Raw genomic sequence first — 24759 nt, forward strand, 5'->3', positions numbered from 1 at the left:
GGTATTGGTTGGGCGCTCCATCGGTCACTGTGTCCCTGCTAGCCCTGCTGGCTAATCAGATCTTCTGCCCAACCTTGTTTTGGAGTTTATTAGTGGCATCCCTCAGAGAGAGAGAGAGAGAGAGCGAGAGAGAGAGAGAGAGAGAGAGAGAGAGAGAGAGAGAGAGAGAGAGAGAGAGAGAGCGCGAGAGATGTCAGTGCAAATGATGAAATTTTGAATTTAGACTCAGAGCCTTGTGCTGTGTATTGGGAAGAAACCTCAATGGTGTAGATTTTGCATACATGCAAACACGCTCCTTACCCATAGAGACATTAAATGAACAATCAAAACACTACACAGTATATGACCAAATGCATGTGGACACCTGAATATTACAACATCTGGGATTCATGAAGATCTCATTCCCCGAAAAATTAGCAATAATATTCTGCCATGAGGTGTAGGATCTGTACAGGACAGGCCTTCAAACCAAACTCAAAAACCCATTTCTGTATGGACCTTGCTTACCACCCTAACAGAGAGGACAGCCTGATTCGTGAAACAGGTGCCTTCTCAAAACTGTTGCTAAACAATGAATCCCTGCTACTGTCTAAATTGTATGCTTTGGTATTTACATTTCCCCTTACTGCAAGGAAACACTAAACCATGGTCCTAGACCTTTGAATTGCTCCCCACATCTCAGATTTATTCTGTGACCCAAATAGATATGTTGATGTGCCTATTAATGACTATTTCCCTCCAGATGGAGAAACAATATTCTAATCAGAGCTTTGCAGGCAGGGTTTCGTTTCTCAACGTCATCTTTCTACGTTGCTGGACATACTTTTGTCTGTCAACAGTCATTGAGAGGGCAGAAGGCGGAGAGGATGAGTCAGAGAGGAAGATACAGTTTCACAATGAATAGCATCAACTGGTGAAAGAGGGATTGGGTGTGTGCTTCACTAATTGGCAAATGGCTGCACTTGAATAAATGACAAATCTATTCAATCTGAGGGATTCTGGGAACTCAGCCGTTACATTAAGTGTACATTAGTGGTTTGTTTGTTTGTTTCTCCATCGTGCCACACTCCTCCCAAGACTGCCTTAAGCCAACTCTGTCTGTTACTCATCAAAAAGTGTAAAGCTGACTCATCAACACATTCTTCATTCTACTTTGTGGTTTGTGTTATAAAAACCTGTTTATTTAGTCATAACTGGATTTTCGGACGACTGTTGCTAGTATTATTTTTGCAAAGATTAGTCTACACAACAGCTATGATTACTGCTACAACTACCAGTAGGAGTGGTAATTATTCATCTGTTCAGCACACTAAAACTAAAACCAAACACCCTCTAACCTTTATTAATATTTAGAGATAATAGACATAAGTTTCAAGGTAATATCAATAGTAGACACCTTTAAATACAACATATATCTTGTACATAACTAAATATCTAAAATGTATGGCAACTTTTTTTAATATTTGTACTCATTCTTGTCGGATTTATTTCGCCTTGTTTCCTGTTCGCTCACAATCGTCTCTCTTACATCCGTCCTTCTTCTCTCCTTGATCAATGACTACATCCTTGTGTGTCATAATTGCTACTCTCAACACACATACACACACATACACACAAACAAACAGACCGACCAGCACACAGTGCCCCGAGTAAACAACGGCATATCTCACGGCTGCCATTTAGCTTTGTCACTTTCCTAGGGCCGAGAGGCACGACATTGAATTACTTTTATTCTATCCCTAATTGTTTTTCTGCCCGAGGATTATTGCAAAGCGATTTGAGCGGAGCAGAGGGAAGCACAGCGGACTTGTGAACGTCACCTTGTTTAATTTGTCAGCCTTGATTTGTTGGCTGTAAGTGTAATTGACTTATGTCTCTACAACGGGGGAACAAATGAACAAAGAATGCAGCATTTGTTTCACTTCCTCGCCTCCTTCTGTCTGAGCTGTTATTTTGTTCATATGCACATTCTATATCGAGACATCCGATTATAAAACTTTTTTTTTTGTTATACATGTACATACAAGCATATCGGTCATCAAAACCATCATTGTCAAGGATTGAAGTATTTATATTGTAATTCAGGCGCTATGTATGGATTAACACTCTAGCGTTATCGGCTGAATATTCTGTGTGTAATCCTAAACCAGGGGGATTGTGAAGCCCTCTGTTTTGCCTCGCAGGTATCTATGGCATTGATGCAGATAGCATCATGTCAATGTAGCACACTGTTAATGGAGTGTAGATAGCCTTAAGATAAACCAATCACATCACTCACTCACTCACTCACTGACCGGCAGACACTCTGGGGGGAAATAAAGTTGTGTGCAAGCGTGTGTGTGTGTGTGTGTGTGTGTGTGTGTGTGTGTGTGTGTGTGTGTGTGTGTGTGTGTGTAAACCATGACTCCATACTTACTCCAACCCTTAGGTAGAAATTGATTGCTGTAACAGATACGATTTAAGAATATGGAGCACTTATCTCTGGTAAAGCCATTGGAAGTGTTCCAAAGCTCCTCCACTCATTCACATGTACACATCCCTTAATTCTGCACAGCAAAAGACAGCTGTAACAAAATGAACACAGCTGATGAGTAAGGCATTTGATCACTGTTTTGGATACAGTGTATCATCAATGCGTTGGTTTTCTCTCTGTCACCGTTGTTTCTCCGTCCACTCAGAAGTTCATGTTCCATTATTTTGCTGTTTAAGTTTTCACATATTTGTGTTTTTCACAGCTGTTCTTACTTTCTCTGGAGTTCTTCTTCCGTTCAAATCTCCTCAAGTCACTGCTCATAATTTCTCCTCCCTCCTCCCTCTCTCACCTTCCCTTCCACTCTGCCACTTTCCCTTATATCTGCCTCCCTCTCCCTCTTCCTCTAGAGACGTTGGTTTGTTAATGACTTCACTGCGGTTTGTCTCTCAGTTGGCGCTGACTTGCGGTTGATTATCCCACCATCAGCATTCAGCATCAGTGACATCTGAGAGACTCTCCCACACATGCTGTTCAGCCGCGATGCGCAAATACTTTGTGATGTCACACACGTATGAATATTAACAAGCAACTGCACGCCACCGCCAGTTTTTTTTCTTCACGAGGCAGACATAAATAATTAGCCCGTTCTATTCAAAAGGGATGTCAGTTGTGTTTGAAATATTGTTGAGTTCTGGGATCTTCGTGGAAGCTTTGTACAGTATGAGATTTGCAAATTGCTGCTGCCTCTGGTTTCGCCTTTGTTGTGGAATTCCATGCTATTTGGACAATGTGGAACAGCTGAAACTAGCAGATATATGTTAAAAATAGGCAAATGGTGCCACATTATAAAGTGCACATTTGCAGTTATACACTATATTAGAGTTTGCAATGTCTTCTTCCCCTGCAAGACCACTAAGATTACTGGTAACACGTTTGCAGGCTTTCAGATTACACAAATTTAAACTGAAATTGAGAGCACTGAAGGCTTACCATAAAACTCCATCAAGGCCAGATCACGCCCTTGGGCAAAGTGACGCGGTACATTACAGCTTACCAAAAGTAGAAAGGATAAGACGGCTGATAGATACACAGTCTAATTGCTTGTGAAAGTCTCTCCCTATTAGCTGGAGGAATCAAATCATGTGTGTGGGAATGGAGTGACATTTTAACCCCCACTAGGCAACACGGTCAGCTTTTTTCCCTGTGTAAGTAGAACCAGCGATGAGTCATACACAGACACACACACACACACACACACACACACACACACACACACACACACACACACACACACACACACACACACACACACACACACACACACACACACACACACACACACACACACACACACTCTGAACAGCAACAGTTTATATCCAAATGGTGCATTTTTTTTATATACAACAAGAAAAAGAGCCTTAGCAATATAATAATATTTTCCGTTTGCCAAAAATACACTGAAGAGCTGGAACTGGAACAATATGTGTGTGTGTGTGTGTGTGTGTGTGTGTGTGTGTGTGTGTGTGTGTGTGTGTGTGTGTGTGTGTGTGTGTGTGTGTGTGTGTGTGTGTGTGTGTGTGTGTGTGTGTGTGTGTTGCAATGACTGGGCAATAGTTCTCAGTGTAACTGTAAGTATGATAGGCAGTCAGTGGAGAGTTGCAGCTTGCAGAGCACAACGGAGCATCAGCCCCTAGCCTTGACCACTGACAAGTTATAGCTGCAAAGGGTTCTTATAAAAAGAGTGCTCACACAAAAAACACATGAAATACACACATAGTTCTCAACTCTGCACTTCAACTCCCTCTCTTCCTGTCTCTCCCTTACCACCCATCATTTATTGGCTAATGTCTCTCCTCTACTCAGCCATCAAAATCTTGCTGCTGTATCTATTCCCCCCCCCACACACTCCCCCTCCCTTCCCTCATTCTGGGGGAAAATCAGCTGCATCAGCACTGTGCTTACCTTCCAACCCTGAGAACATCCACACTCTCACACACACACCTACACACACACACACACACACACACACACACACACACACACACACACACACACTCCACACACACACATGCGCGCAAACATTCACTGAATAAGATTAAAGGATGAAATGACCTGATTTAGTCTGTGTCTGTTTACAGCTGTAAACACGCATACATTTGGTGGGAGATCACAAACACACGCGCACGGAAAACTGAATAAAACCGCGCGTGTGTGTGTGTGTGTGTGTGTGTGTGTGTGTGTGTGTGTGTGTGTGTGTGTGTGTGTGTGTGAGCGTGAGTCCCATATAGCCCTAATGAAGTGGTTTCTCAACGTGACTCATCCTCACTCAACTAAGGCTCATGGTTGGAGTTGTTACCTTCCCACGTACTGATGTGTCTCTCGCACCTCCCTACTTTTCATAGTCTGCCCCTCAACCTGCTCTTCAACACCGCCATCTCATCATTACAATATCTCCACTCTTTTCCAATACAGTCATCTGTCTGCACATATGCTTCGTGTACCTCTCTGTCTGTCTCTAACTCTCTCGGTCCCATGGGTAGTGGTGGGATAATTGGAAGCAGAGGTTCTGCATTGAGATGATGCTGAGGCCAGTCAGGTGGAAAGCCCTCTTAATAGACCTATGCTCTCCCCATGCACACACCATGCTTATGCAAACACTTGCACACGCATAGACTGTTCATTGTGGATGCAGCCATGCACACCAACGCCCATTCTTCTCCTCAGAGGCCCTCATTCCTGGGATTACGCTGCTTTCCATACAGAAGCGACAGCCAATGATTTCCCATAACCGTGCTATTCTTCTTAATTTCTCTATCTCTCTCTTCCTTTCCACTTCTGTCCATCACTCTCTTTCATCCTCCCTCCATCAATTCCCCCTCGAGACACCTACCCTGCAAATCCATTTTTTTGTATCGTTCTGTCGCAATCATAAGTCACATCTTTTTCCTTGATAACAGGCAATCGCCCAGCTGGCTTTTCCACAATACCAGCTGCACGCCTCAGATTGCCACAACCCATATCACATTGCAATATTTAATCTCTCTTCGCATGTGAAGACAGTTTCTGTGTGTCTTCTGAAAGTATCCATTTTGTTTTCTCCTAGCCTGGAAAAATGATTCGAGCCGGTATTATAATTTGGATGCAGAAAGAATCCCTCCCAGTTTGTGGACCCCCGTCACTGCACTTTTCAGACCCTCAATCATACCCTCTATCAATCCCCCACTTCCCTGCAGTGCGCTGCTGAACCAAGATGGCTGCCTTCCAACTCAATTTGTGGTCAGCGAAGGGGCTATTTGCATGAACATGTGTCCCATAGTTTAGCTGATATCCCACCGTGACAATCTCACAGAGTGGAGGGAAATCATGCATATATTGAAGTCGTCTTCCCTTTTTCGGTCAATTCATCTTTCCCGTTTTGGTGTTTTGCAATTTTCCTCACCTCCACTGTGGTACTTAAGGATTAAGTGAAACGCTGAGGCCTCTCTTAACACTGAGAGATAAAAGGGAGGGAAGTAATAGATTGTAAAAAGTGGGATACACATGCAGTGAGTGAGTTCATGGGGGAACATAAAACGGAAATTTAAGTGGCACTTGGGAAGGGAAATTTTAAGTATTAGATAAAAGTCAGGTGAACAACAGTGTCCTTTATTAAGATCAGTAAATCAGAATACTTTAGCGTGGACACACATTTGTGTCTATGCACTGATGAATCAACCTGTGGAGACTGGCAACAAATGATAAGTGGACACCTGTTTTAGTACTGCCACTATGCGTGACGCAAACATGTTAAATGGATTTATTAGCTAGTAAAGCTGCTGCTAATAGCTGGCACAAGGCATTAAGACAAGGCTCTATACTCAAAAGTATTGTCGTGGACCAAGCAGTCAAGGCACAAGGAAACAGGTTTTAAATTCAAAAGTGGGTTCATTTCCCCCAAAAATTATTCAATGACAATCAACTACAAATAAATTAATTAACAGAGTTATAGGGTCCCTATAAAAGAAGTCAACAAAACATAACTCTATTAAAGAATAAGGCTTAAATAACAAGACGTTAACTCCATTAACAGACCTCTCAGAATGAAACTGAGGGAAACCTATATACTAGCTGACCAAACCAACAAAAGCATAGGAAAACACAGACAAGAACTAAAAGGTAACACAAAACGCCCAGTTTACTTTGTTAGAAGCCCTATTAAATGTACATGCGCCTTGGCACAATGACAGTCTAATTTAGGCACTGCTTTAGTGCTGCCTTTGGTCTGCTGTCATAGACTGGGGGTGTCTGTGTGTCATGTGCACCTGGGCCACTTGGCCACAACATCAAAGATCATGCATGCATAACCAATGTGTGGTGATACTGTGGTATGGATTAAATAAGCAATTGTTCTCTTAACCAGTGCTCGAAGTAATATTCCAAGACAACCACCACATTGCATACAATGATTTATTTTACATTCATTTTTAAAATGAAGCCATTTTTAAACATCTCTGTCAAAGGATCTTCCGTTTGCAGAAAAGACAGTTGTAGTGTCCCAACTAATCACTGCTGTAGCTGTACTGTCATGTTTTCCACTGAGTGAAATTGCAAAAATACATTTTCCTACAGAGTGGCTGCATTTTTATGGATTGACCTTCAATCAGGTGATGTTTGAATGTTAGTATCTTTGAAAAAGATCATTTATATTTTAAACCAAAAGTCTCAATTTCGTATTCCCACACCTGTAGGAATGTGTTTAGATGTTTCTCCTAACATTGTTCACCTGTTGGACACTCTCTCCAAAATCTTAAAAGAGTTGATCCTAATTCCAAGTCTAAGGAAGCTGCACAACTATTTGTACCGCTATGTCTAAAAGTAGGATCAAATATGTGGTTATCTGATAATTTGGGGGAAGTTGGGAGCAATTGCATGCTCTTAGATGTTTGATAAATACAGGACCAGATGAGAAACAATTAATTTTTTTATTGATTTAAGTCATAGTAAGTAAAATGGAAAAATCCACAAAGGAAAATTGCCCTCATTAAGAACTGTGTTAGACTGATGGTCAAACAAGCCATAATGACCTCCAACATAAAAAAGAACATTGAGTACCTAAGATACCTTTAGACTGATAGATGGTGAGATGGAAATAACAGGTATGAGTAGAAAAACTAATGTTTTCTTGTAGCTGCTTGTTCATTCGAAACACTGGCTGCTGCGTTTCTAATTTACTATGGATACATAACTGCAGTTACTCTGTCTGTTGCTGATGGAGAAAAATCTGTTGAAGGTTTCCTGTACCGTTGAGGTCTTGGCATTTTAATAATTTGTGGATGATTCAGAGCCTCGTTATACAAAAAGTTATCCTTGAATGCTGAAGGGAACAGCTGGCTTGATGGAAGTGGGCTTCATACCTGACCTTGCAACCAACTGTGCTGTTGATTGGATCTTTTTTTTTTGACTGACCGTTATTGTCCTTCTGTCCGTTTGTTCTCAGGTTAACGGGATTCCAGCTGCCTTCACCCATTGTGAGTACAGGCTCCAGGCTCACACTGTGGCTACTGTCTGACTACGCCGTCAGCGGGCAGGGATTTAAAGCCGTCTATGAAGGTAAGACAACTTTCATGTTGTGACATACTTTTTTCCTACGGCTAAAATGTGGATGTGATGGATTCAAGCTCATTCTCAAAGTGCTTGTGAAGAACGCCACATGTCTCTTCTGAGATTGTCAAATCTTCGTCAATTAATTTCCACATTGCGCTTATGACAGTTATTAATGCCATTTATTTTTCACATGGTTGGATCTTCCAACCACTCTTGGTGGCCGCTGTTAGTGTTGCAAAGGTTAATGAGAAAGGGCTTCAGAAGCTACTGAAGAAAATCTCTCCAATTCCCTAACAAATGGCTGAAAACAAAGCGAAGAGGAGAGGATGCGGTGTATACCGTGACTCATGTTACAATAGAAAAGTAACTAGTGTGCACTGAACTATTCCAGGACGGTTTAATTTAAAGCCATTATATCCAGCTTGGGTTATCGTCTCTCCCTTCCCAGGCCAGGACTGGGACCTTTATCATGGTGACATGGAATGCTTTATGACCCATGGCGTGATGATATTAATGATGGCACTCATCAAACGCACGCAGGAGGAAAGACGAGCCTAGGGAGGGGAAAGAAATACATGGGAGTGACTAATTAGGCTAATTACCTGACAGGAGTTTGTCAGTCTTTTTGAGATATCGTGAATGTGGGGAATGGGGATGTGGCTCGATGAAGGCACATCAAGCGACTCGGGAGGCATAAGAGCACGTTGCGTGACTAGATAAAACCAAAGACAAAAGAGCAAAGGGACTGTTTGTTAATTCCACTTCCACAATTAGGGCATCGTGTCTTTCTTTCTCACTAGTGGAAACAAAACTGTCATACTTGTCTAGCTTCTGATCTAAGATGAGGTAACTGGTTCATGCTTCAAATATGTTTGCAAAAACTTGCAAAGCTATAGTAAATAACACTGTAAAGGATCATTTTGGGGGTTTGAAAACTTTTATACTTTGGGCTACTACTTTAATTAAATTTTTTTGTGCTACATGCAGTCATACACTCGTGTATACACTGTGCAGTCACACATATACATCAATATGGCTAAGTGACCAATGGAAAATAATGTGAATCTCTACTCTTGCGGTGACTTTGGTACCATAGAGACATTGTCAGGTGTATAAAGCCTGCTGAGCACCATGGGAAATGAGTGCAGGGCCATAATTACCTGCCATAATTACCTCACATGATAGTAGTCGGACCAACTACAATGACCCAATTCACATGGGAAAAGAGAGAGGCCCCGTTGTGCTGACATGTTGCGTTGCCCTGTAGGTTAGGGTGAATTTTAATTGTTGAGTGAGAGGTACAGGAGAAATCACACAATGTGACCTAATGGATGTAAGATCATCCTCAGATGGCCTTTATACAATGATCAGAGTATGCACACAGGACACTCTTGTAAAGGAGATTTTTAATCTGAATGAGGCTTTTCCTGGTTAAATACATTTTAAATAAAAAGAAAATCTTAGCTCCACATTACTTATTCTTCAGACGAGATGAAACTGCATCCCTTTTCTACTTCTCTTTGTTCTATTTTCTTATATTTCATTCTGCTCTTCCCCTAAAACTCTTTTCTCATGCCACACATGGGTTTTTTGACCTCTCTGTGTCACTGAAATTCCACGAGGGCTTCCTGGCACGGACGCCAGAGATAATGAAACTTCACCTTTTGGCTATTGGTTGGAAATATTTTATCTGGTTACTGGTTAAAATCAACACAATGCTTAAAATGTGTTTGATGGTAAGAACAGCCGAGGTAAACAAACAAAAAAAATAATTCTGTGTAAATTTCATGCAAGCCAAAGCAAAACAAATATGCCCCTCAAGCCTTTTTCCATGATGTCGGAAGCATTTAGGGAGGAGATCAAATTAGATTTAAAGTTTCAATTTAAGATTTGCCTCATTAGGTTCCAGAATATATCTTATCTCATTACTTGTTTTATTTGGCTTCCTCATACCTACTATCATTAGGAGAATGGGGATGTTTCAAATATCTTTTCTGGTATTGAACTACCCAGCAAGTCGAAAACACCAGGGAGATGTTGCAGAGGCTGACACACTGCTTTGTGCTGCTTTGTTTGAAGTCAGTTTGACCAGAAACCGCTGGCAAAGAACCACTGTTCTGCTTTGATTTGATTAGTTCACAGTTAGAAATTGTGCACAGTCGTCGGCAGGGGACAAGTTTAAGAGGAGGCAACAACCAAAGATTATACATAATCAGAGATCCCACTGTGTATCATCTCAAGAAGATACAAGTATCAGGGTGGCACTTTTAAAGCTTGCTCATGTAGAAACTGAAATTGTCCTGTATTAAACCCTTGGGTTATTTGCACAATAGTAATTGTTCAAAGCTGTTTGTTGTACTTAATTTGAGCCAAAGATACTCATGAATAAATAACTTGGCACATGGCCAATCTTAGTCATCTTTTTCTAACTCTGCAGAAGTCATCCTTTTTATAGCAGTACAATGTGATGGACACCCACAAGACTAGGGATGACTAGAGATGAACTGTTTTTTGCCATTTCTGTGGTTATATAACGTCAACATTTCATAACCTTAAGAATTTAAGAAGCAACAATATCTATGGTGTCATGGTGACTGCATTGTTGCTCCGTTAAAACGAGTCTTGCGAGACACTTTGTTTGTGTCTGCAGTGAAATCTCCTCCCATGTGAGTCACAAAACTTGTGTATGTGTGTGCACCGGTTTGTTTTGTGTGCGTGCGAGTCCTGCCACTCATTATTAAGAAGAAGAGCTGCAAAAATGGCAGAGGGAACCGACATTCCAGCCTTATATCCTCCCAAAAAGTGCTTCAAAATGGTTAGTATAGGAGTATTTTGGATAAAGAAAATCACCAAGGTGTCATATAAACTGCAGATAATTTACACAGTTAAACAATCATAGTGTGATTTGTTTTACTGCCGACCATTATTTGCCTATAATCACCAGAAAATTGCAATATGGAGCTTGGCATTAAATCTTCCTAGTTGCACATCCCTAAAAATGCTACATTGTGGAATCGGCAGGAGGAGAGCTAGTAAACGTTGGCAGCAACAGAGGTTCCAGTTCGTCGAATTATGGTGCGTTTATGCTCCATTCAGTAAAAATGGCAATTGGAAAAATGTAAATTATAAAATAATCATAACGTGTACAAATTTATTCTTGTGAATTGAAGTTTTGGTGAGACACTTGAATAAATACGGTTGTTTGAAGGGGATACTCTGAATATAATACATTATAAAAACTGCCAATGCCAAGATTTTTTATCATCAAAAATACCATCTTTAATTTACTTATCACTTAAATTGTGTGTTTTTATGCAAGTAACCACTATTACTAGATGACTTAATCAAAGTATAAGGAAATAGTTGATGATAATTAATATTTAGTGTGTATATGCCTATTAGAAATATTCTGATCAATAATCGTGAAAACATGAAACTGACATATCTTCCCTCTGACAATAATCGTAATTTCAAATATTCATATCATGACATCCCTACAAAAGAAATTATGCATTATGCCATTTCACATGATCTCATTTTATCGTCTGACAGAAATCACTCTACTGCATGCTAATAGCTCATCTGGCATATATCTGCGGTCCTTAATGGACCAAGTTAAACCATAACCAGCCTGTCAAGTGACTTCATTTGTTGATTTATTGATATTTTTTAATGCTATTTGGTAGCAAATGCTTTCCACTGCCAGATTTTGTTCCTTTTTCCCCACACAAAACAGTAAGGAAAAATGGAGTGTGTTATGTTTACCTCAGGGGAAGTATACTCGTTAATATTATACTTTAAAGTATAGAATGCCAGCTGTGCGTAGGTGGGCATTTCCCAGTATGCAGATTGGTTGTGTGACAGATGTGGTGCAGCTGTGTCCTGCCTCCACCATGGTTCCAGTGAAAGTGTGACAGAAATGAGTAGCAAGATGTTCAGTTTTGCTCATTTTTATACATCGGCTTGCATCTTTTCGAATTCAATTGTGAATATATACACATGCCAAAGATTAAATATTAGTCAGTATAACTTAATGTAGTTCAGGGGACATTCCAGGGTTCTCACTTTAAAATGGTGTGTGGGATCCATACTAAAACGGTGTGCACCAAAAGAAAAAAACCAGAGTAAATCCTTGATGAATTGAAATTAAATGTGGTCCAGGTTTAACAGCAAAACTCAATCAAAAACTCTGTTAACAAACTCTCACACATTGTGTACAGCATAATCCAAGTCTCATTTTTCTAGTTGTGGATGTGACAACTGGACCCTGATCAGGATTTCAATTCATTTCAATTCATCAAGGATTTGCCCTCTTTTATTTCCAATTCTCCTTTCAACATGGAGGCCTGCAAGAAAACCAATTCAAGGTAGCGAGTGGTTATTAATCAATATACAAATGGTAATTTTATGGGAGAAGTATTTGTTGAACTGAAATTGAATCTGTGAGAGGCATCATTATTCAATCTGTTATCAATTCACCACCACACTGTCTGACGCCAATTTACCCTGTCTCCAAAAGTCTCCTGTCCAAATTTAGATTTTTTATCGATCACAACCGTTGCTTGGGAAGTGGAGTCTCTTTCAGGCCCCGTTTTGTGCATATGTTATGGTTATAACCAAATATTGTTTCTTAATTTGGATCTTGCTCCTGTTGTATTATGCTAATGGTAAATAATAAAACTACTGTCCTATCTTTAGCTGTTGTTAGGCCTGCTCCTTACATATGACCCACTCCCCAGCCAATGATATCAACTGTTGTTCTTGGCCTTGTATTCATAGAGTTGTTGTACTTCGCTGTAGTGGGAGAGGATCAATATAGCCGTGATTCAGTTTTTTTGAACAGCTGTGCATACTGTGTCTGTGTGCCTTCGTATGTCTCTCTAGACGTCACTGGGTATGTGTTTTAAGCTTTTACTCTCTTGTTGTCCTTCCATTTTCTCAAATTGGATAAATGTCTTTTTCATGATTGGCTTTTCTCAGCACAGCTTTTGGCTGTTAAACCTCAGTATTCCACAGCCTCTTTTTATTTGGACTGTGCTTAACCATCCACCATTTTGGTGCGAGCCCATCTCGTCTATATTAGATATCTGTTCTGTTTCAGCCCACACTGCAATAAGCCTAAGTGCTGCACAGTCCATCTCCCCAACACACTGCGTAATGGCTGAGACCACTTTGGAATTTCTCCCCTCTCATCACCATGGCAACCACCAGACTCCTTTTTCCTGTCTTATTCCTCTTTTTCTCTTCCTTATCGCTTTGCGAACTCTTCATTCATGTTTAATCGGTAGCTATGGAGAAGGAGTCTAATGGAGGCAAAGGGAATTAGAAACATTTGCAGAGCCTCTGAAAATATCTACTGGGAATAAAAGAGAGCTCCTATCTCTTCATGTCTTACTGCATTCCTCCATCTTTGCCTGTTTTCTCTCCATCTTCATTCTCTTCTCTCTTACTCGTCTTCACCCTTTTTGTCTGCTCTGCCGCGAATCTCAACCTGCATGGCCCCCTCATATTTCGTTGCCTCTTCCTATCGCTCTTTCTCCCCCTTTCTTGAATATTAAAGCGCTGTGGTGTTTCTCTTCCGTCTGTGTCTTAGTTGCATATTCAATGTGCCTACCAACTGGGTCAGCCTAAAAAAAAAGAAAACAGGCAGCCCTGCCGCACGACTCACTCAGCCTGCCTCCTCAGCATTAAGTCACTGCAGGTGTCTGAAATAGGAAAAAATGTCATGCACATAATCTTTCACAAATTCATTTAGTATTCTTTTTTTTTTTTTTTAACCGGTTTTGCGTGTATTCATATCTCCCACTTTAGAGACATTGCTTACTACCTAAGATCTGCGTCTGAGTCTAAGGTGAATTATGAACACATATGGGCAAGAATTTGGAAGAATTGCATTACGAAGAGGGGGGGGTTCAAAACAGAAATCAGTCAGTCAGTCGATTGATAAATGAGGGGTTTTGTGCATCAATTAGTCATAATAAGCAATCACATGTTTTTCCGAAAGTGAGTAGAGGAGAAGCAGAGGGAGTCCTTCCAGCAACACAGCCTTCTCCTTCTGCATCCATCAGAGCTCATCTACAATAGCGTCTCTATCTACTCCCCCTCGACCACCCCGCAGCCCTCCTCCCCTGCTCCTTATTAGCATGAGAGAGGGAGGTGGGGGCAGAGTTAGATGCGGGTGATGCGAAAGCAGTGAAGCATGAGTGAGTCTAGTGCCTAATTGAAAAATGAGGCTCGTCCCCTTAAGTCGGGGAGTCGGCCAAATGAAAGTGTGATGACAGAGGCGAAAGACGAGTACAGACCTGGATCAAATCCTACAATCCTAATGTTCTCTTTTCCCCTTCAACAGGGACTAAGACACATTTTACCAAGGGGTACATTATGTCCCCTGTTTGTGTGTTTGCATCTGTAATTTAAAGGGAGGGGTTGAGGGGGTTTATAACCTGCTAGACTCCTAAGGGATACTTTCCTTGGATGTTGTTTGTTGCTCGCTCTGGTAAAATTGGCTTTGATTAGGACAAAAGCACAAAAGTAATTGTTTGCCAAAGAGCAATTTACATGGATTGTTTGAATGATTTTGATTACATATTCAGCATTATTCAGTAGCGTTATTATATTCCTGTCCTTCTCTATTGATGTATTCTGCCGACTCGCAATATTAGCAATGCAGTCTGCTATTAAGAGATTACTTTTTGGCTACAAACAACAGTCCATTTATTTGATTAAATGACCAGAAGCCTCCAGCATGAAAAAAAGCAATCATTGTGTAAGATAAACAAATAACAGAAACAAACATAAAGAACATGCTGGTAACTCATGTAAACAAATAAATGTACCAAAAGTCAAAAAGGCTTTCAGTTCAGCTGCTAATGGCTTATTTCTTGTTTCTTTAAAAAGAAAAAATGTACAGTTAAGTATTTAAAAAGTGTAAATATTAAGTTCTTCTTGCTTGAGTTATTCTGAAATTTGAGGAGCAAAAGGACTTAAGGATTACCTTATGTGTCTGAGTGACATTGTCTGTTATTTGTCTTATCAACGCTCCTTATTGTAAAGCGACTCAGAGTTCTTGAATTGCGCACTGTTGAACACTCTGGCACACAACAACATAGCGCTGAATTTCTAACTTTTGATAGGCAAGTCGCCGTTCTTTAACTCAAACACACTCATACTGCTCTTCAAAACAAACTTGTGTTTTGACGCTCTATACAACAAATCTCATTTAATATTATTATAATAATTATTGTTGCCATTACATTTTAAAACCGGTAAACTTGTCCCTGTCTTATGTTAAATGTCTAATAACACTGTTATACATCACTAAGATTACAATAGCCACAGTTGGAAATATGATATATTAATTAGGGATTTACCAATATGTCTCTTTTTCAGGCCAAGTGCAAATACTTACATTTGAGTACTAGCTGATACAGAGTACCCATATGAGTATTTAATAATAACATACAGTTTTAAGAACAACTTTGAAAGGATGGTTTAATTTCATCAGATGTTACTCACTTTCTAGCTTTAACAAATTAAACATAAAGCGTGATGCTTTTGCTAACATTTTAAAACTCAATGTTTACCTTCAATTTGCCTTAAATATCTCATGAGAGCTTGCTGATGTTGGGTTTAATGGCTTGTAATGGAGAATAATTGAGAATAGGCTGACATCACATTGTGAGCTATATTATTATATATAATTGAAACATTGCTTTTTCACTGCTTAGTACAGCAATTTCTGTATACAGAGCTGTGCCTATAATATAAGAACATAAACTAGTCGAAAGTAGTAGTTTACCCAGGTCAGTACATTATTTGTGCTAAAAAAATTGCCTTAACATTTTTACGGTATGCGAGCGTGCTCTGGCAGAAGGTCAGGTACCGGGGAAGGCCACTGACAGAATTTAAATGTCAACATGGTTTCAAACTGCTGGAAGCCGCATTAGACATGGAGTCTGTTCTGATGCTCTACAAATATTGGTGAATCTATGCCGTGGAATATCATCTATAATAGAATAGATATGTTCAAAAGCTATCTTCGTCAAGCTTTGATATCATTTTCAGCTCAAACATCGCTGTCTGCTGACTGTCATTTTTCCGGTCTGAATACCTTTACTGCTCTGTCGGCTGGGCTGGTTATGAATGCATTTCATCAGGTAAATGTGTATGTGTGTGTGTGTGTGAGAGCACTTACCTTCCTATCTAACATTGGACTTTGGCTCTGTTATACATTCACCAACGGGAGACTCCTTAGTGAACAGGGGACATTTTGGAATTCCCCTGTTGCTCATGCTTTAAATTATGCTGAAACCATTGACTTAGACATTTTTTTTCTGACTGAATATGGTACAGGCTTAGTGAAGATAACCAGTCTTTATGAAACATGATTTGTTAATGCTTTTGTAACAAAACTTAACGGCTCAGCTTAGTGTGTATTTTGAGTTTGCTTAAAAGCTTAAAATGGTTTTAAGTGTAGGGCAGGGTAATACACAGTATTATAGAATCTAAAATAAGGTAACCAAATTTGAAAAAGTGACAAGTTTGTTAGCACTGCCTAGCGCTTACTTTAATTATTTCTGGTCTAACTACCTTGACTGCTCTCTGGGTTGAGACGGTTATGAATGCCTTTTATTTGGTGTGTGTGTGTGTGTGTGTGTGTGTGTGTGTTGTGTGTGTGTGTGTGTGTGTGTGTGTGTGTGTGTGTGTGTGTGCGCATAATTCACACATGCACATCAATCTTTCCTCAGCTGTGAGGGGCTGATGTATCTGCATGCTAGCCAGTTTTTCTCTCTCCCTCTTTCAGTCTCTTTTTCACACATTGTAGCAATATTTTCAAATGTAGGTTTGCTTTATCACATTAACTTGAATGTTTCCAAGGAGTCTTTTTTGTTTGTTTGTTTTACCTTCAACTCAGTATACAGGCATTGCAGAAAAAAATAATCATTTATTGGTCCATTTGATTGATTTATCTCTGGTCATAAAGTTTACATTATATATTATTAATAAGAAAAGACATTAGACCATGAGCCCAATGTACGTACCAGGACCCTGTCACTGGAACACCCATCTATCATTGATATGATTCAGTCAAAATGTCTACTATGTGATAGGTCTGTGACTGTGAGTATGTGTTTTATCCCAGGTAATACCAAATGGCAGAACATGAATAAATAATAATAATCAACTCTCCTAACTTTTTGTTTGTATTGTAAATGTCAACCATGCAAGTGTTTGATAGAGCCTTCACCAGAAACCTACTGTAAGAGATAAGGGCCATGTAGCCTGGATGCCTCCAGACTTGGTAACGGATCAGTTGTGTTTTTGCAGGCATATTAAGATTCATTTTTTTCTTTACTGTTGTCAACTTTACCACAAGTAGTGACACCATATGGTTGAAAACCTGACCTAACCTTTCAGCAAATAATACGAGTTTTCTTTTGTGCATTTGTGTGTCGTTGGTGACCAACCAGGTCCAGTAAATCTCAATTCTGTATTTTGCTCAATTATATGTGACAAACCCAGGCCTTGTAAATTACTCTCATCAACTCCCTCTATAATTTTCTTTAGAGTATTATTTCAACAGGGGAACCTTGCAAGCCTTCTGTTAAGCTTCATTACAAAATAGTTAATGACAGTTATTATCTGTGAATGTGTGTGCGTGTGAAGTAGTGATGGAAGTTATAAAAGGTATAGAAAGTACACCTGTATGAATCTGTCCTACGGTATAAATATTACTATACTTTGCTCACCAGCAGAGACGCAAAACGGGATAGTTTTCAGCTCATCATGACCGGCAGATCAGTTTTGTATTTCCATTTTCTTTGTCACAAAATGTGTGCCGCCATTGAATGATAGATTTAAGATGGCACATGGCGGTGCAGAGTTAAAGTTCACAATTTGTCACCAAGTCCAAAAAAGACAATCCAGATTTTCCTTTTCTTAGAATTAGACAGCAAAGCTCCAGGCTTACTTTTTCGCTTCCATCCTGAAATATAATTTCAACCATCCAGTAGTTAGTTTAAACTATCAAAAATGATCCTTTTTACTGTGTAATGGTGGGACTGTTAATTACACACCTGCCATCACAACAGCAGAATGCGTTTCTAATTTTGTCCTAGAGAATGCATGTCAAATGTAGCTGCTCCATAAATCTGCACCTGCTCATAGCAACAAATGATTCCCTTATTTATATTGGATTTATTTGTTGACGCGGTGCAGCTTTTGCTCCATGGAGAATACCACACTGACAGGCAGAGACATTGTAAGTGCTTCTTATTATAGTGGGGTTTAAGAGCCTGAACTTCCTGAATGTTAAATGGATGCCCAGCTATTATGGCTGTAATCTTAATGAATGTATACTAATTTTCTTGGAAAATGTCTGCTGTCTGGCACGTCAGGGTAAGCACAGCTTCTTCTCTGGCAGATTGTAGCTGTTATTAGAGTCTGGCATGGGATTTGGCCACCAGCGTGTCTGACCGTTAAATGCTTCTGACACTTAATTAATGGATGATTGTTGTGCGGCAGTTCTCCGTCAGCCTAATGAAGACTGTTTCTGCTCACAACCACTCTCATATACTCATATACTCCCAAATATATTACTATGCCTGGCATTCACACTGACTTTCACCAACAAACACTCAACATTCATATTCCAGTGCACCAGAAACATTTAGACTACACTCTAGACGTGGTGATGGAGTTTGTGCAACTTACTCATAGTGCATTAGTTATTTTTTTAAGCTTTGTGATTCATCTTAACCACTGAATTAGTAAATTGCCTTTTTTACCCCAATAATTTGAGATGATTATTAGGAAGAAAAAAAAAATCCTGGCTCCGTCACACTCAATCTTGTTTTCTCCAGAGACGGTTAAATGTGTTTGACTTCTGAACAATTTTAATTATTTGCCCAGCTCTTTAGAATGTATGAATGCATTATATTGTTCTTAACTTAAAATGACTTGTGCCCTGATGTAGTTGTGAAATCCTTACAGCAGTCACTTTCTTTGCTTCACATTATGTTGATATTTTATACTGAATCCCACATCTAAGCCTTTTTTGGATTATTTTTCATATTTTTCTTTTTTTAATTTTCTCTCTTTTTACAGAACTGACATGAGCTGAGAGAGCTTTTGACAGTTCCCGTTGCCCTACAAGTCATTGCCAGGCACGTGTGCTTTGCAAAGCACAGCGAGACACACTCATCTTTTGGGGTCTCTACGCACATTCCGTCTTGCCCTCTATTTGTTTTCTGGGTGAATGAACAGCAAGACAGGGTCTAGTCTGCAGTCAGGACATGTTGTTGTTTTGCTCTCCGGATCAGGAGTGGAAAACAACACTCCCACACCATAGTTGCACACAGACACATCTGCACAGAAGATATTCAAGCGTACACATTCACACAAGTGGACACAGGAGTGCACACTCAAACCTAGCATGATGCATCCGCTGTGCAGTGGAGCATGTACAGAAAGGTCAAGCTTCCCTGTGAACCCACTGCTGAGGTTGAGTTTGTTTGCAGTACCTTAAAGCAGCCCAAGAAGTGTGTGCATTTGTCCATCTATAACACCACTATATAGCTGTCTGCGTGGGCGACTGCATCTGCATTTCTCTTTTGGGAGGAAACTCTGACAAAAGTAATAATTAACTCACCAAAAATAAAGGCTGTTTGCAAGGTGCAGGCTGTTTTTATATGAATCATAAATTTATTTTGTTATACTTTCCCCCCTTGAGCTGTTCTTGAAACATGTTATGCAAATGTTCCTTTTTAGACCATTTATCTTGCAGACCTATGCATCCAGTTATACAAAACTGAATATCATTTACATTGTAAGGAGCCTCTAATGAAATATATACACCTTTTATAGAAAAGACAAGTTGATGTGTGATAAAACAAGAAAAGTAAGCTCTTGAACAATGTCAAACTCAATAATACAATTTTTAATAAATAAAATAAATCAATTATTCCAGACCTAATTATTCAACTACTGTGATTTTGATTTGTTGGGTATTAGATTTTCAATTTGGGAAACTGTGATTGTTTTCTTTTTTTTTCTTTTTTTATGACTTCACAGATCAAGCCAATCCTCTATTTATTTTTCAAGGATTGCGTGGTTCTCTGTATTGTTTTGATAGAAATGATCCATATACAAGTAAATATATAATATTGACGTGTTATTAGCAAAGCTGTGACTGTAATTGGGCTTTATTTTAGAAATAAATCTTGCTCTCCATTATTTAAAGGGAAAAGAAATGTTGAAGCAGTTTTTTCCCCTGTATTGGACCTCAGGGATGTTATTTATGGGCGGGCGGCCAGTTCCAGTTACAAACCTTCAGATGAAGATTCATCACTGGATCCAAACATTTATCAATTACACCCAGTTTGTTGTTTTAATTGCAGTCTTCTTTATTGCTATTTGATTTTAGTTGTGTCTCCACAACTTTCCGGTGTTTTAAATAAAAAATAAAAATAATGAAGATGATAATGATCATGATGATGAATATACCGAGGCAACCCTTCCCCCTAAAGCTTTGAAAATTTGCTGTTTCTCTGGTGTCCAAAAAATGCCGTCCCTAAAAGCAATCCACGTAAAGAAATGAGCTAAATTCTAAAGATGACTAAAATCAATTGTTAAAAACATGCAATCTCCATGGAAATGTGATTATTAGGATGATTGACTGAGTGCTCTTGAGCAAACAGCCTCTGTGGGTGTGTGTTTTGCCTGTATCAGAGTGCATATGTGTGTGAATTAGTAACGAGTTGAACACATGTTGGTGGATCGCAGCACAGGGAGCCTGTCCCTCTGTGGGGAATCGGCAACGGTGTGAGCGGTGTGACAATGGCACAAAGTGACAGACGGACTGCGGCGAATACTAGGGCAGTGGGCGGGATGTGTTGACAGTGTTGTGTATCTGTTTGTGGGTGTGGTTTCTGTGCATTTCTATAAGGCACATACACACAAAGTTGTCTGTTTTGCAGTCAGGAAGAGTGGACCTGGAGGTGTTTCTCCCATGCCTGTCTTTTATTTTGGCTGCTGTGAAAGGCTCTCTGTGCTCCCTCCTGCTTCCACACTGACAGGCTACATACGCAGTGGCAGGGCCTACCCTCACTGCATCCTAACAAAGGGAGAGGGAGATTGTGTGGAAGACAAGGGGGGAGACACAGAAAGGGAGACGTCAACTGGTGGAGAGGGGTTATCCACAGAAAGAAGTGAGAGAGAGATGAGACAGATAGAGCATTTTTAATAGGAGATGAGAGGAACAATAGGAATAGACTAATAGACATAAAATAAGAGATGATGAGGGATAGAAAGACAAAGATGACTCACAGCTGTGAGGTAATGGATCAAGATACGAGGTAATCTTCCTCCAAAAAGCAGGACAGAGGAACACAAGGAATGCCACATGGCACATTTGCTGCACTGTTACTCATGCACAGTGCTCATCCTCTCCAAAAGCCATGCATTTTTTAAGTGAGTGAGCTCATCTTCCCAAAAAGCACCAGGAACTCAAACTGCTCTCACTTCTCCTCTGACATCACACGTTATTGGGTTTTGACCGCATGAAATGTCATCCAAAACACTTCCTCCTCTCTTTACTTGTTCTGTTTGACTTCTCCAAAAAGTTTACTAATGTTGTTATTCCTCCACTGTTTGGGTGTGGTACCAGCTTTGCACACTAATTTTGCCACTTTATGAAAGCATGTAATTAAGTGCATTGGTTGGCCTCTTGTAAATGTCATCTGTTCAGTCCTCTGGATCGTGGACTTTGATGAAGCCTAATTAATTCCGGCCTCGTGTAACCCTTAGCAGTGAGGGGTATTAGGTTAAATTATATTCTTTAATTGTATGTATGATGTGCACACTAACTTTACTAACAATAAGGTTAGCAATGACCGTTTTTTTGACTAGTTTGACCATAATTATTCATTCTTTTGCGGTTTTGCTTTTTCCTTTCTCATGCTAACGTAGCTGAGCAAGATCTTGTTCTGTTATATCAGATAGGTGATGTTGTTTTGCCCTGATTGTTCTCTGGGAAGTTTGCTCTAAGTAATTGAATTTGGCCTGGGGCATTTATGTAGAGTGAGCACTGTGCCAGATTATTTATTTACAAAAAAATACACTTTTAAATGCTACTTTGCTTGTCCTTTACCAGTCATAAAATAATTTGGTCCTTGTGTGCCGTCATTAATCTGGCATGCAGGTAACTCATCCTTCTTTCCAGTCATGAGGGGGAAATCAGCAATCCACAGGTTTTTCAGCCTCAGCCAGCAGCCATTGACTTTGAAAAGGCCATTGACATTGGTAGGTTTCATCAGCTGTTGCATATTTGATTACTCCGTGAGTTGAACAAACAACTAAATCAAATGTTCTTGTCTATTATTGTTGACCATATATCTCTGAGCTTTATCTCGTCCCTCTCCTTTTTCCATACTTCCATTCTCCGGCTTTCATTTAACTCTATCTGTCTTGCCCTCCCTCACAGTCATTTTTATCCCTCTCTCCCATCCTCTATCTCTCATCAGGATTAGCCTCCTTTGCTTGTTAGCGTGCTGACTCTTTCTCTCCCTCTCTCCCACGTTTGTCTCTTCATACAATCCCTGTTTTGTGTGGATTAATGCCCGTATTGTCCTTGGATTAGGGTGTCATTGTTTTCTGATCTGGGATGAGTTAGGAACTTGCTTCTGAATATGCGTATGAGTGCGTGTGTACAGTATGTGCAAATGTGTATCCCCACTTGAGACCGCGCTGATGAATCTCCTTTTGAACGCGGAGCTTTTTTTACCACATGCAAGCAGCACAAAGTAGGATGCTTTGTAGTGCCTGATGCAAAGCTCCATGATTTATGTGCTTTGTCTTCTTCACTGCCAAGAGTCTTTGCAAGAGTATGTGCTAGGTGTAAGCAATAAGGTTGATAAAACTTAGGGTAAATTAGTGTTCACTTATGCTTTGGTAATTGAAAGTCAGACTGACTGGAAAGGGAGCCCTTGAGAGTGTAGGGAAGAGGAGATGTGCTGGTAGTGATGTTTTCATGTCACGTTCAGTCACTCATCACAGACAGGCAGAGAGGGAAAGGGAGAGATAGTATAAAACTGTTAAGGGAGATATCTGTATTGATCGCATAGTGGGGTTTCTGCGTTAGCTTGGTGTGACAGAGACACTCAGCGGGTGGGAGGCAGTGGGGGTCTGTGGATATGCTGTGACTATCGAGATTGCACAAGAAATTTCAGTTGGTATCATATCAGACTTCTCATCTATTGTTTGTTACAGTATAGGATTTATTGGCCTTTTTATTCTCTCCTCTTGCAGGTAAATTGATTTAACAGTTTATTGATCCAGAAAAAGTTCAGCTGTTGGAGTTAAAAAAGTTAAGAATGTATCGTCATCCTAAATCCGTTGCGTCGGGTATTTGGTTCTCCTCAAATGCTTCTGACCCAATTACTGTGATTGGAATTCAAGGTTTAACAGCATTAAGTGTATTTACTGAAGTCTCACGTATAGGCAACTTCAATAAACCCAAATTAATCATTAAGCAGTTGTGTAATCTAATGCATCATTAAGATTGCCTTGCATGCGTGCTACCATTCATGATGAAATACTCAGCGACAGTTATGAACAGTAACCATTGCATTCTCTTCCATTTGCTTTAATTGATATCAACCAAGCAGCTCCCTCTTGGCTGCTGTCTTTAATCATTTCTCCGTTTACTAGGCTGCCCTAATGTGCAGCCATTCATCAGACCAGGCCATTGACAATTGCCTCCACTCATCCCTTTCAGATCTTATCAACTGTTGAGTATTCACTTGTTAGCCACCTAAATGTTAAAGGTCAGGTTTAAGGTCTCTGGTTAGTTGTGACTGTAGTCGAAGCTTTGTTGACTCGGTCTTTGTAGATATTTTTCAAGTACATTTTTTTAATCTGTCAGTGTACAAATGTTAATATACACATATATTTGAAGTCATGGTCACTGACTGGGTATAGGATTGCTGATTGTTCTGCATCGTGATGAATCGCAGTGCTGAATCTTTTCAAATAGTCGCAGCAGAAGGGATGGGAATCCCCAGAGGCTCCACAAAATCATAAAAGTGGTGATTATCTTTCTGAACAAAACATGTAAATATTTTAAACTTGTTTTTGCCACAGAGCCCATTTTCTTGAATAATCCAAACTCCCATAGAAAAATCCCCCGTCCGTTGTTTTCGAGTGAACCAGTGCGATGCTAACTTCCTTGGTTCGCCCACGAAAAATACGTCATCCCTGCACCACTCTACTCCCTTTCACTTCCATTTCATATTGCTGGTAAAACGTCTACTGTATTTATTCAGGTTTCTTGACAAAAATACATTTTAAAAGATTAAATTTGAACACACCACGATAGTGTTGCGATTACCATGGTAATAACTACAATAAGTGTCTGAATAAGTTATTTGTTTCAAATGTTTTTGAGGTTGTTCTTCCACGGCTGCTTCCAGCGACGTTACTGTCTGTGCCTCTGTGTGTTTCACATAAAACCAACATGTGGCACTGGCAAGTGTGTTTAAATGTGACAGGCAAAAAATCTGAAATCTGAAACTGACCAGCTGGTCACCGGTTATGTCCAATTGGCAGCTGATTGATTGACAGTGCATCTCTGAACATAAGCCAGGAAGAAGTGGCCAAACATACAGAGTTATATACACGCACAAACACTGCATAATATCGTTCCC

The 24759-nt window shown here is 39.9% G+C and overlaps 1 protein-coding gene across 1 annotated transcript in view; it reads left to right on the forward strand.

Moving 5' to 3' along the window:
- The window catches only part of csmd2 (CUB and Sushi multiple domains 2), a 201630-nt gene that overhangs the window by 10536 nt on the left and 166335 nt on the right, over positions 1-24759 (forward strand). The window contains exon 3 of the mRNA XM_054606522.1: positions 7950-8062. Within this exon, the coding sequence (XP_054462497.1) occupies positions 7950-8062 (113 nt within the window). The remainder of the gene's footprint in view (positions 1-7949; positions 8063-24759) is intronic.

The sequence above is a fragment of the Anoplopoma fimbria genome, chromosome 10 (assembly GCF_027596085.1).
Source record: "Anoplopoma fimbria isolate UVic2021 breed Golden Eagle Sablefish chromosome 10, Afim_UVic_2022, whole genome shotgun sequence".
NCBI lineage: Eukaryota > Metazoa > Chordata > Actinopteri > Perciformes > Anoplopomatidae > Anoplopoma > Anoplopoma fimbria.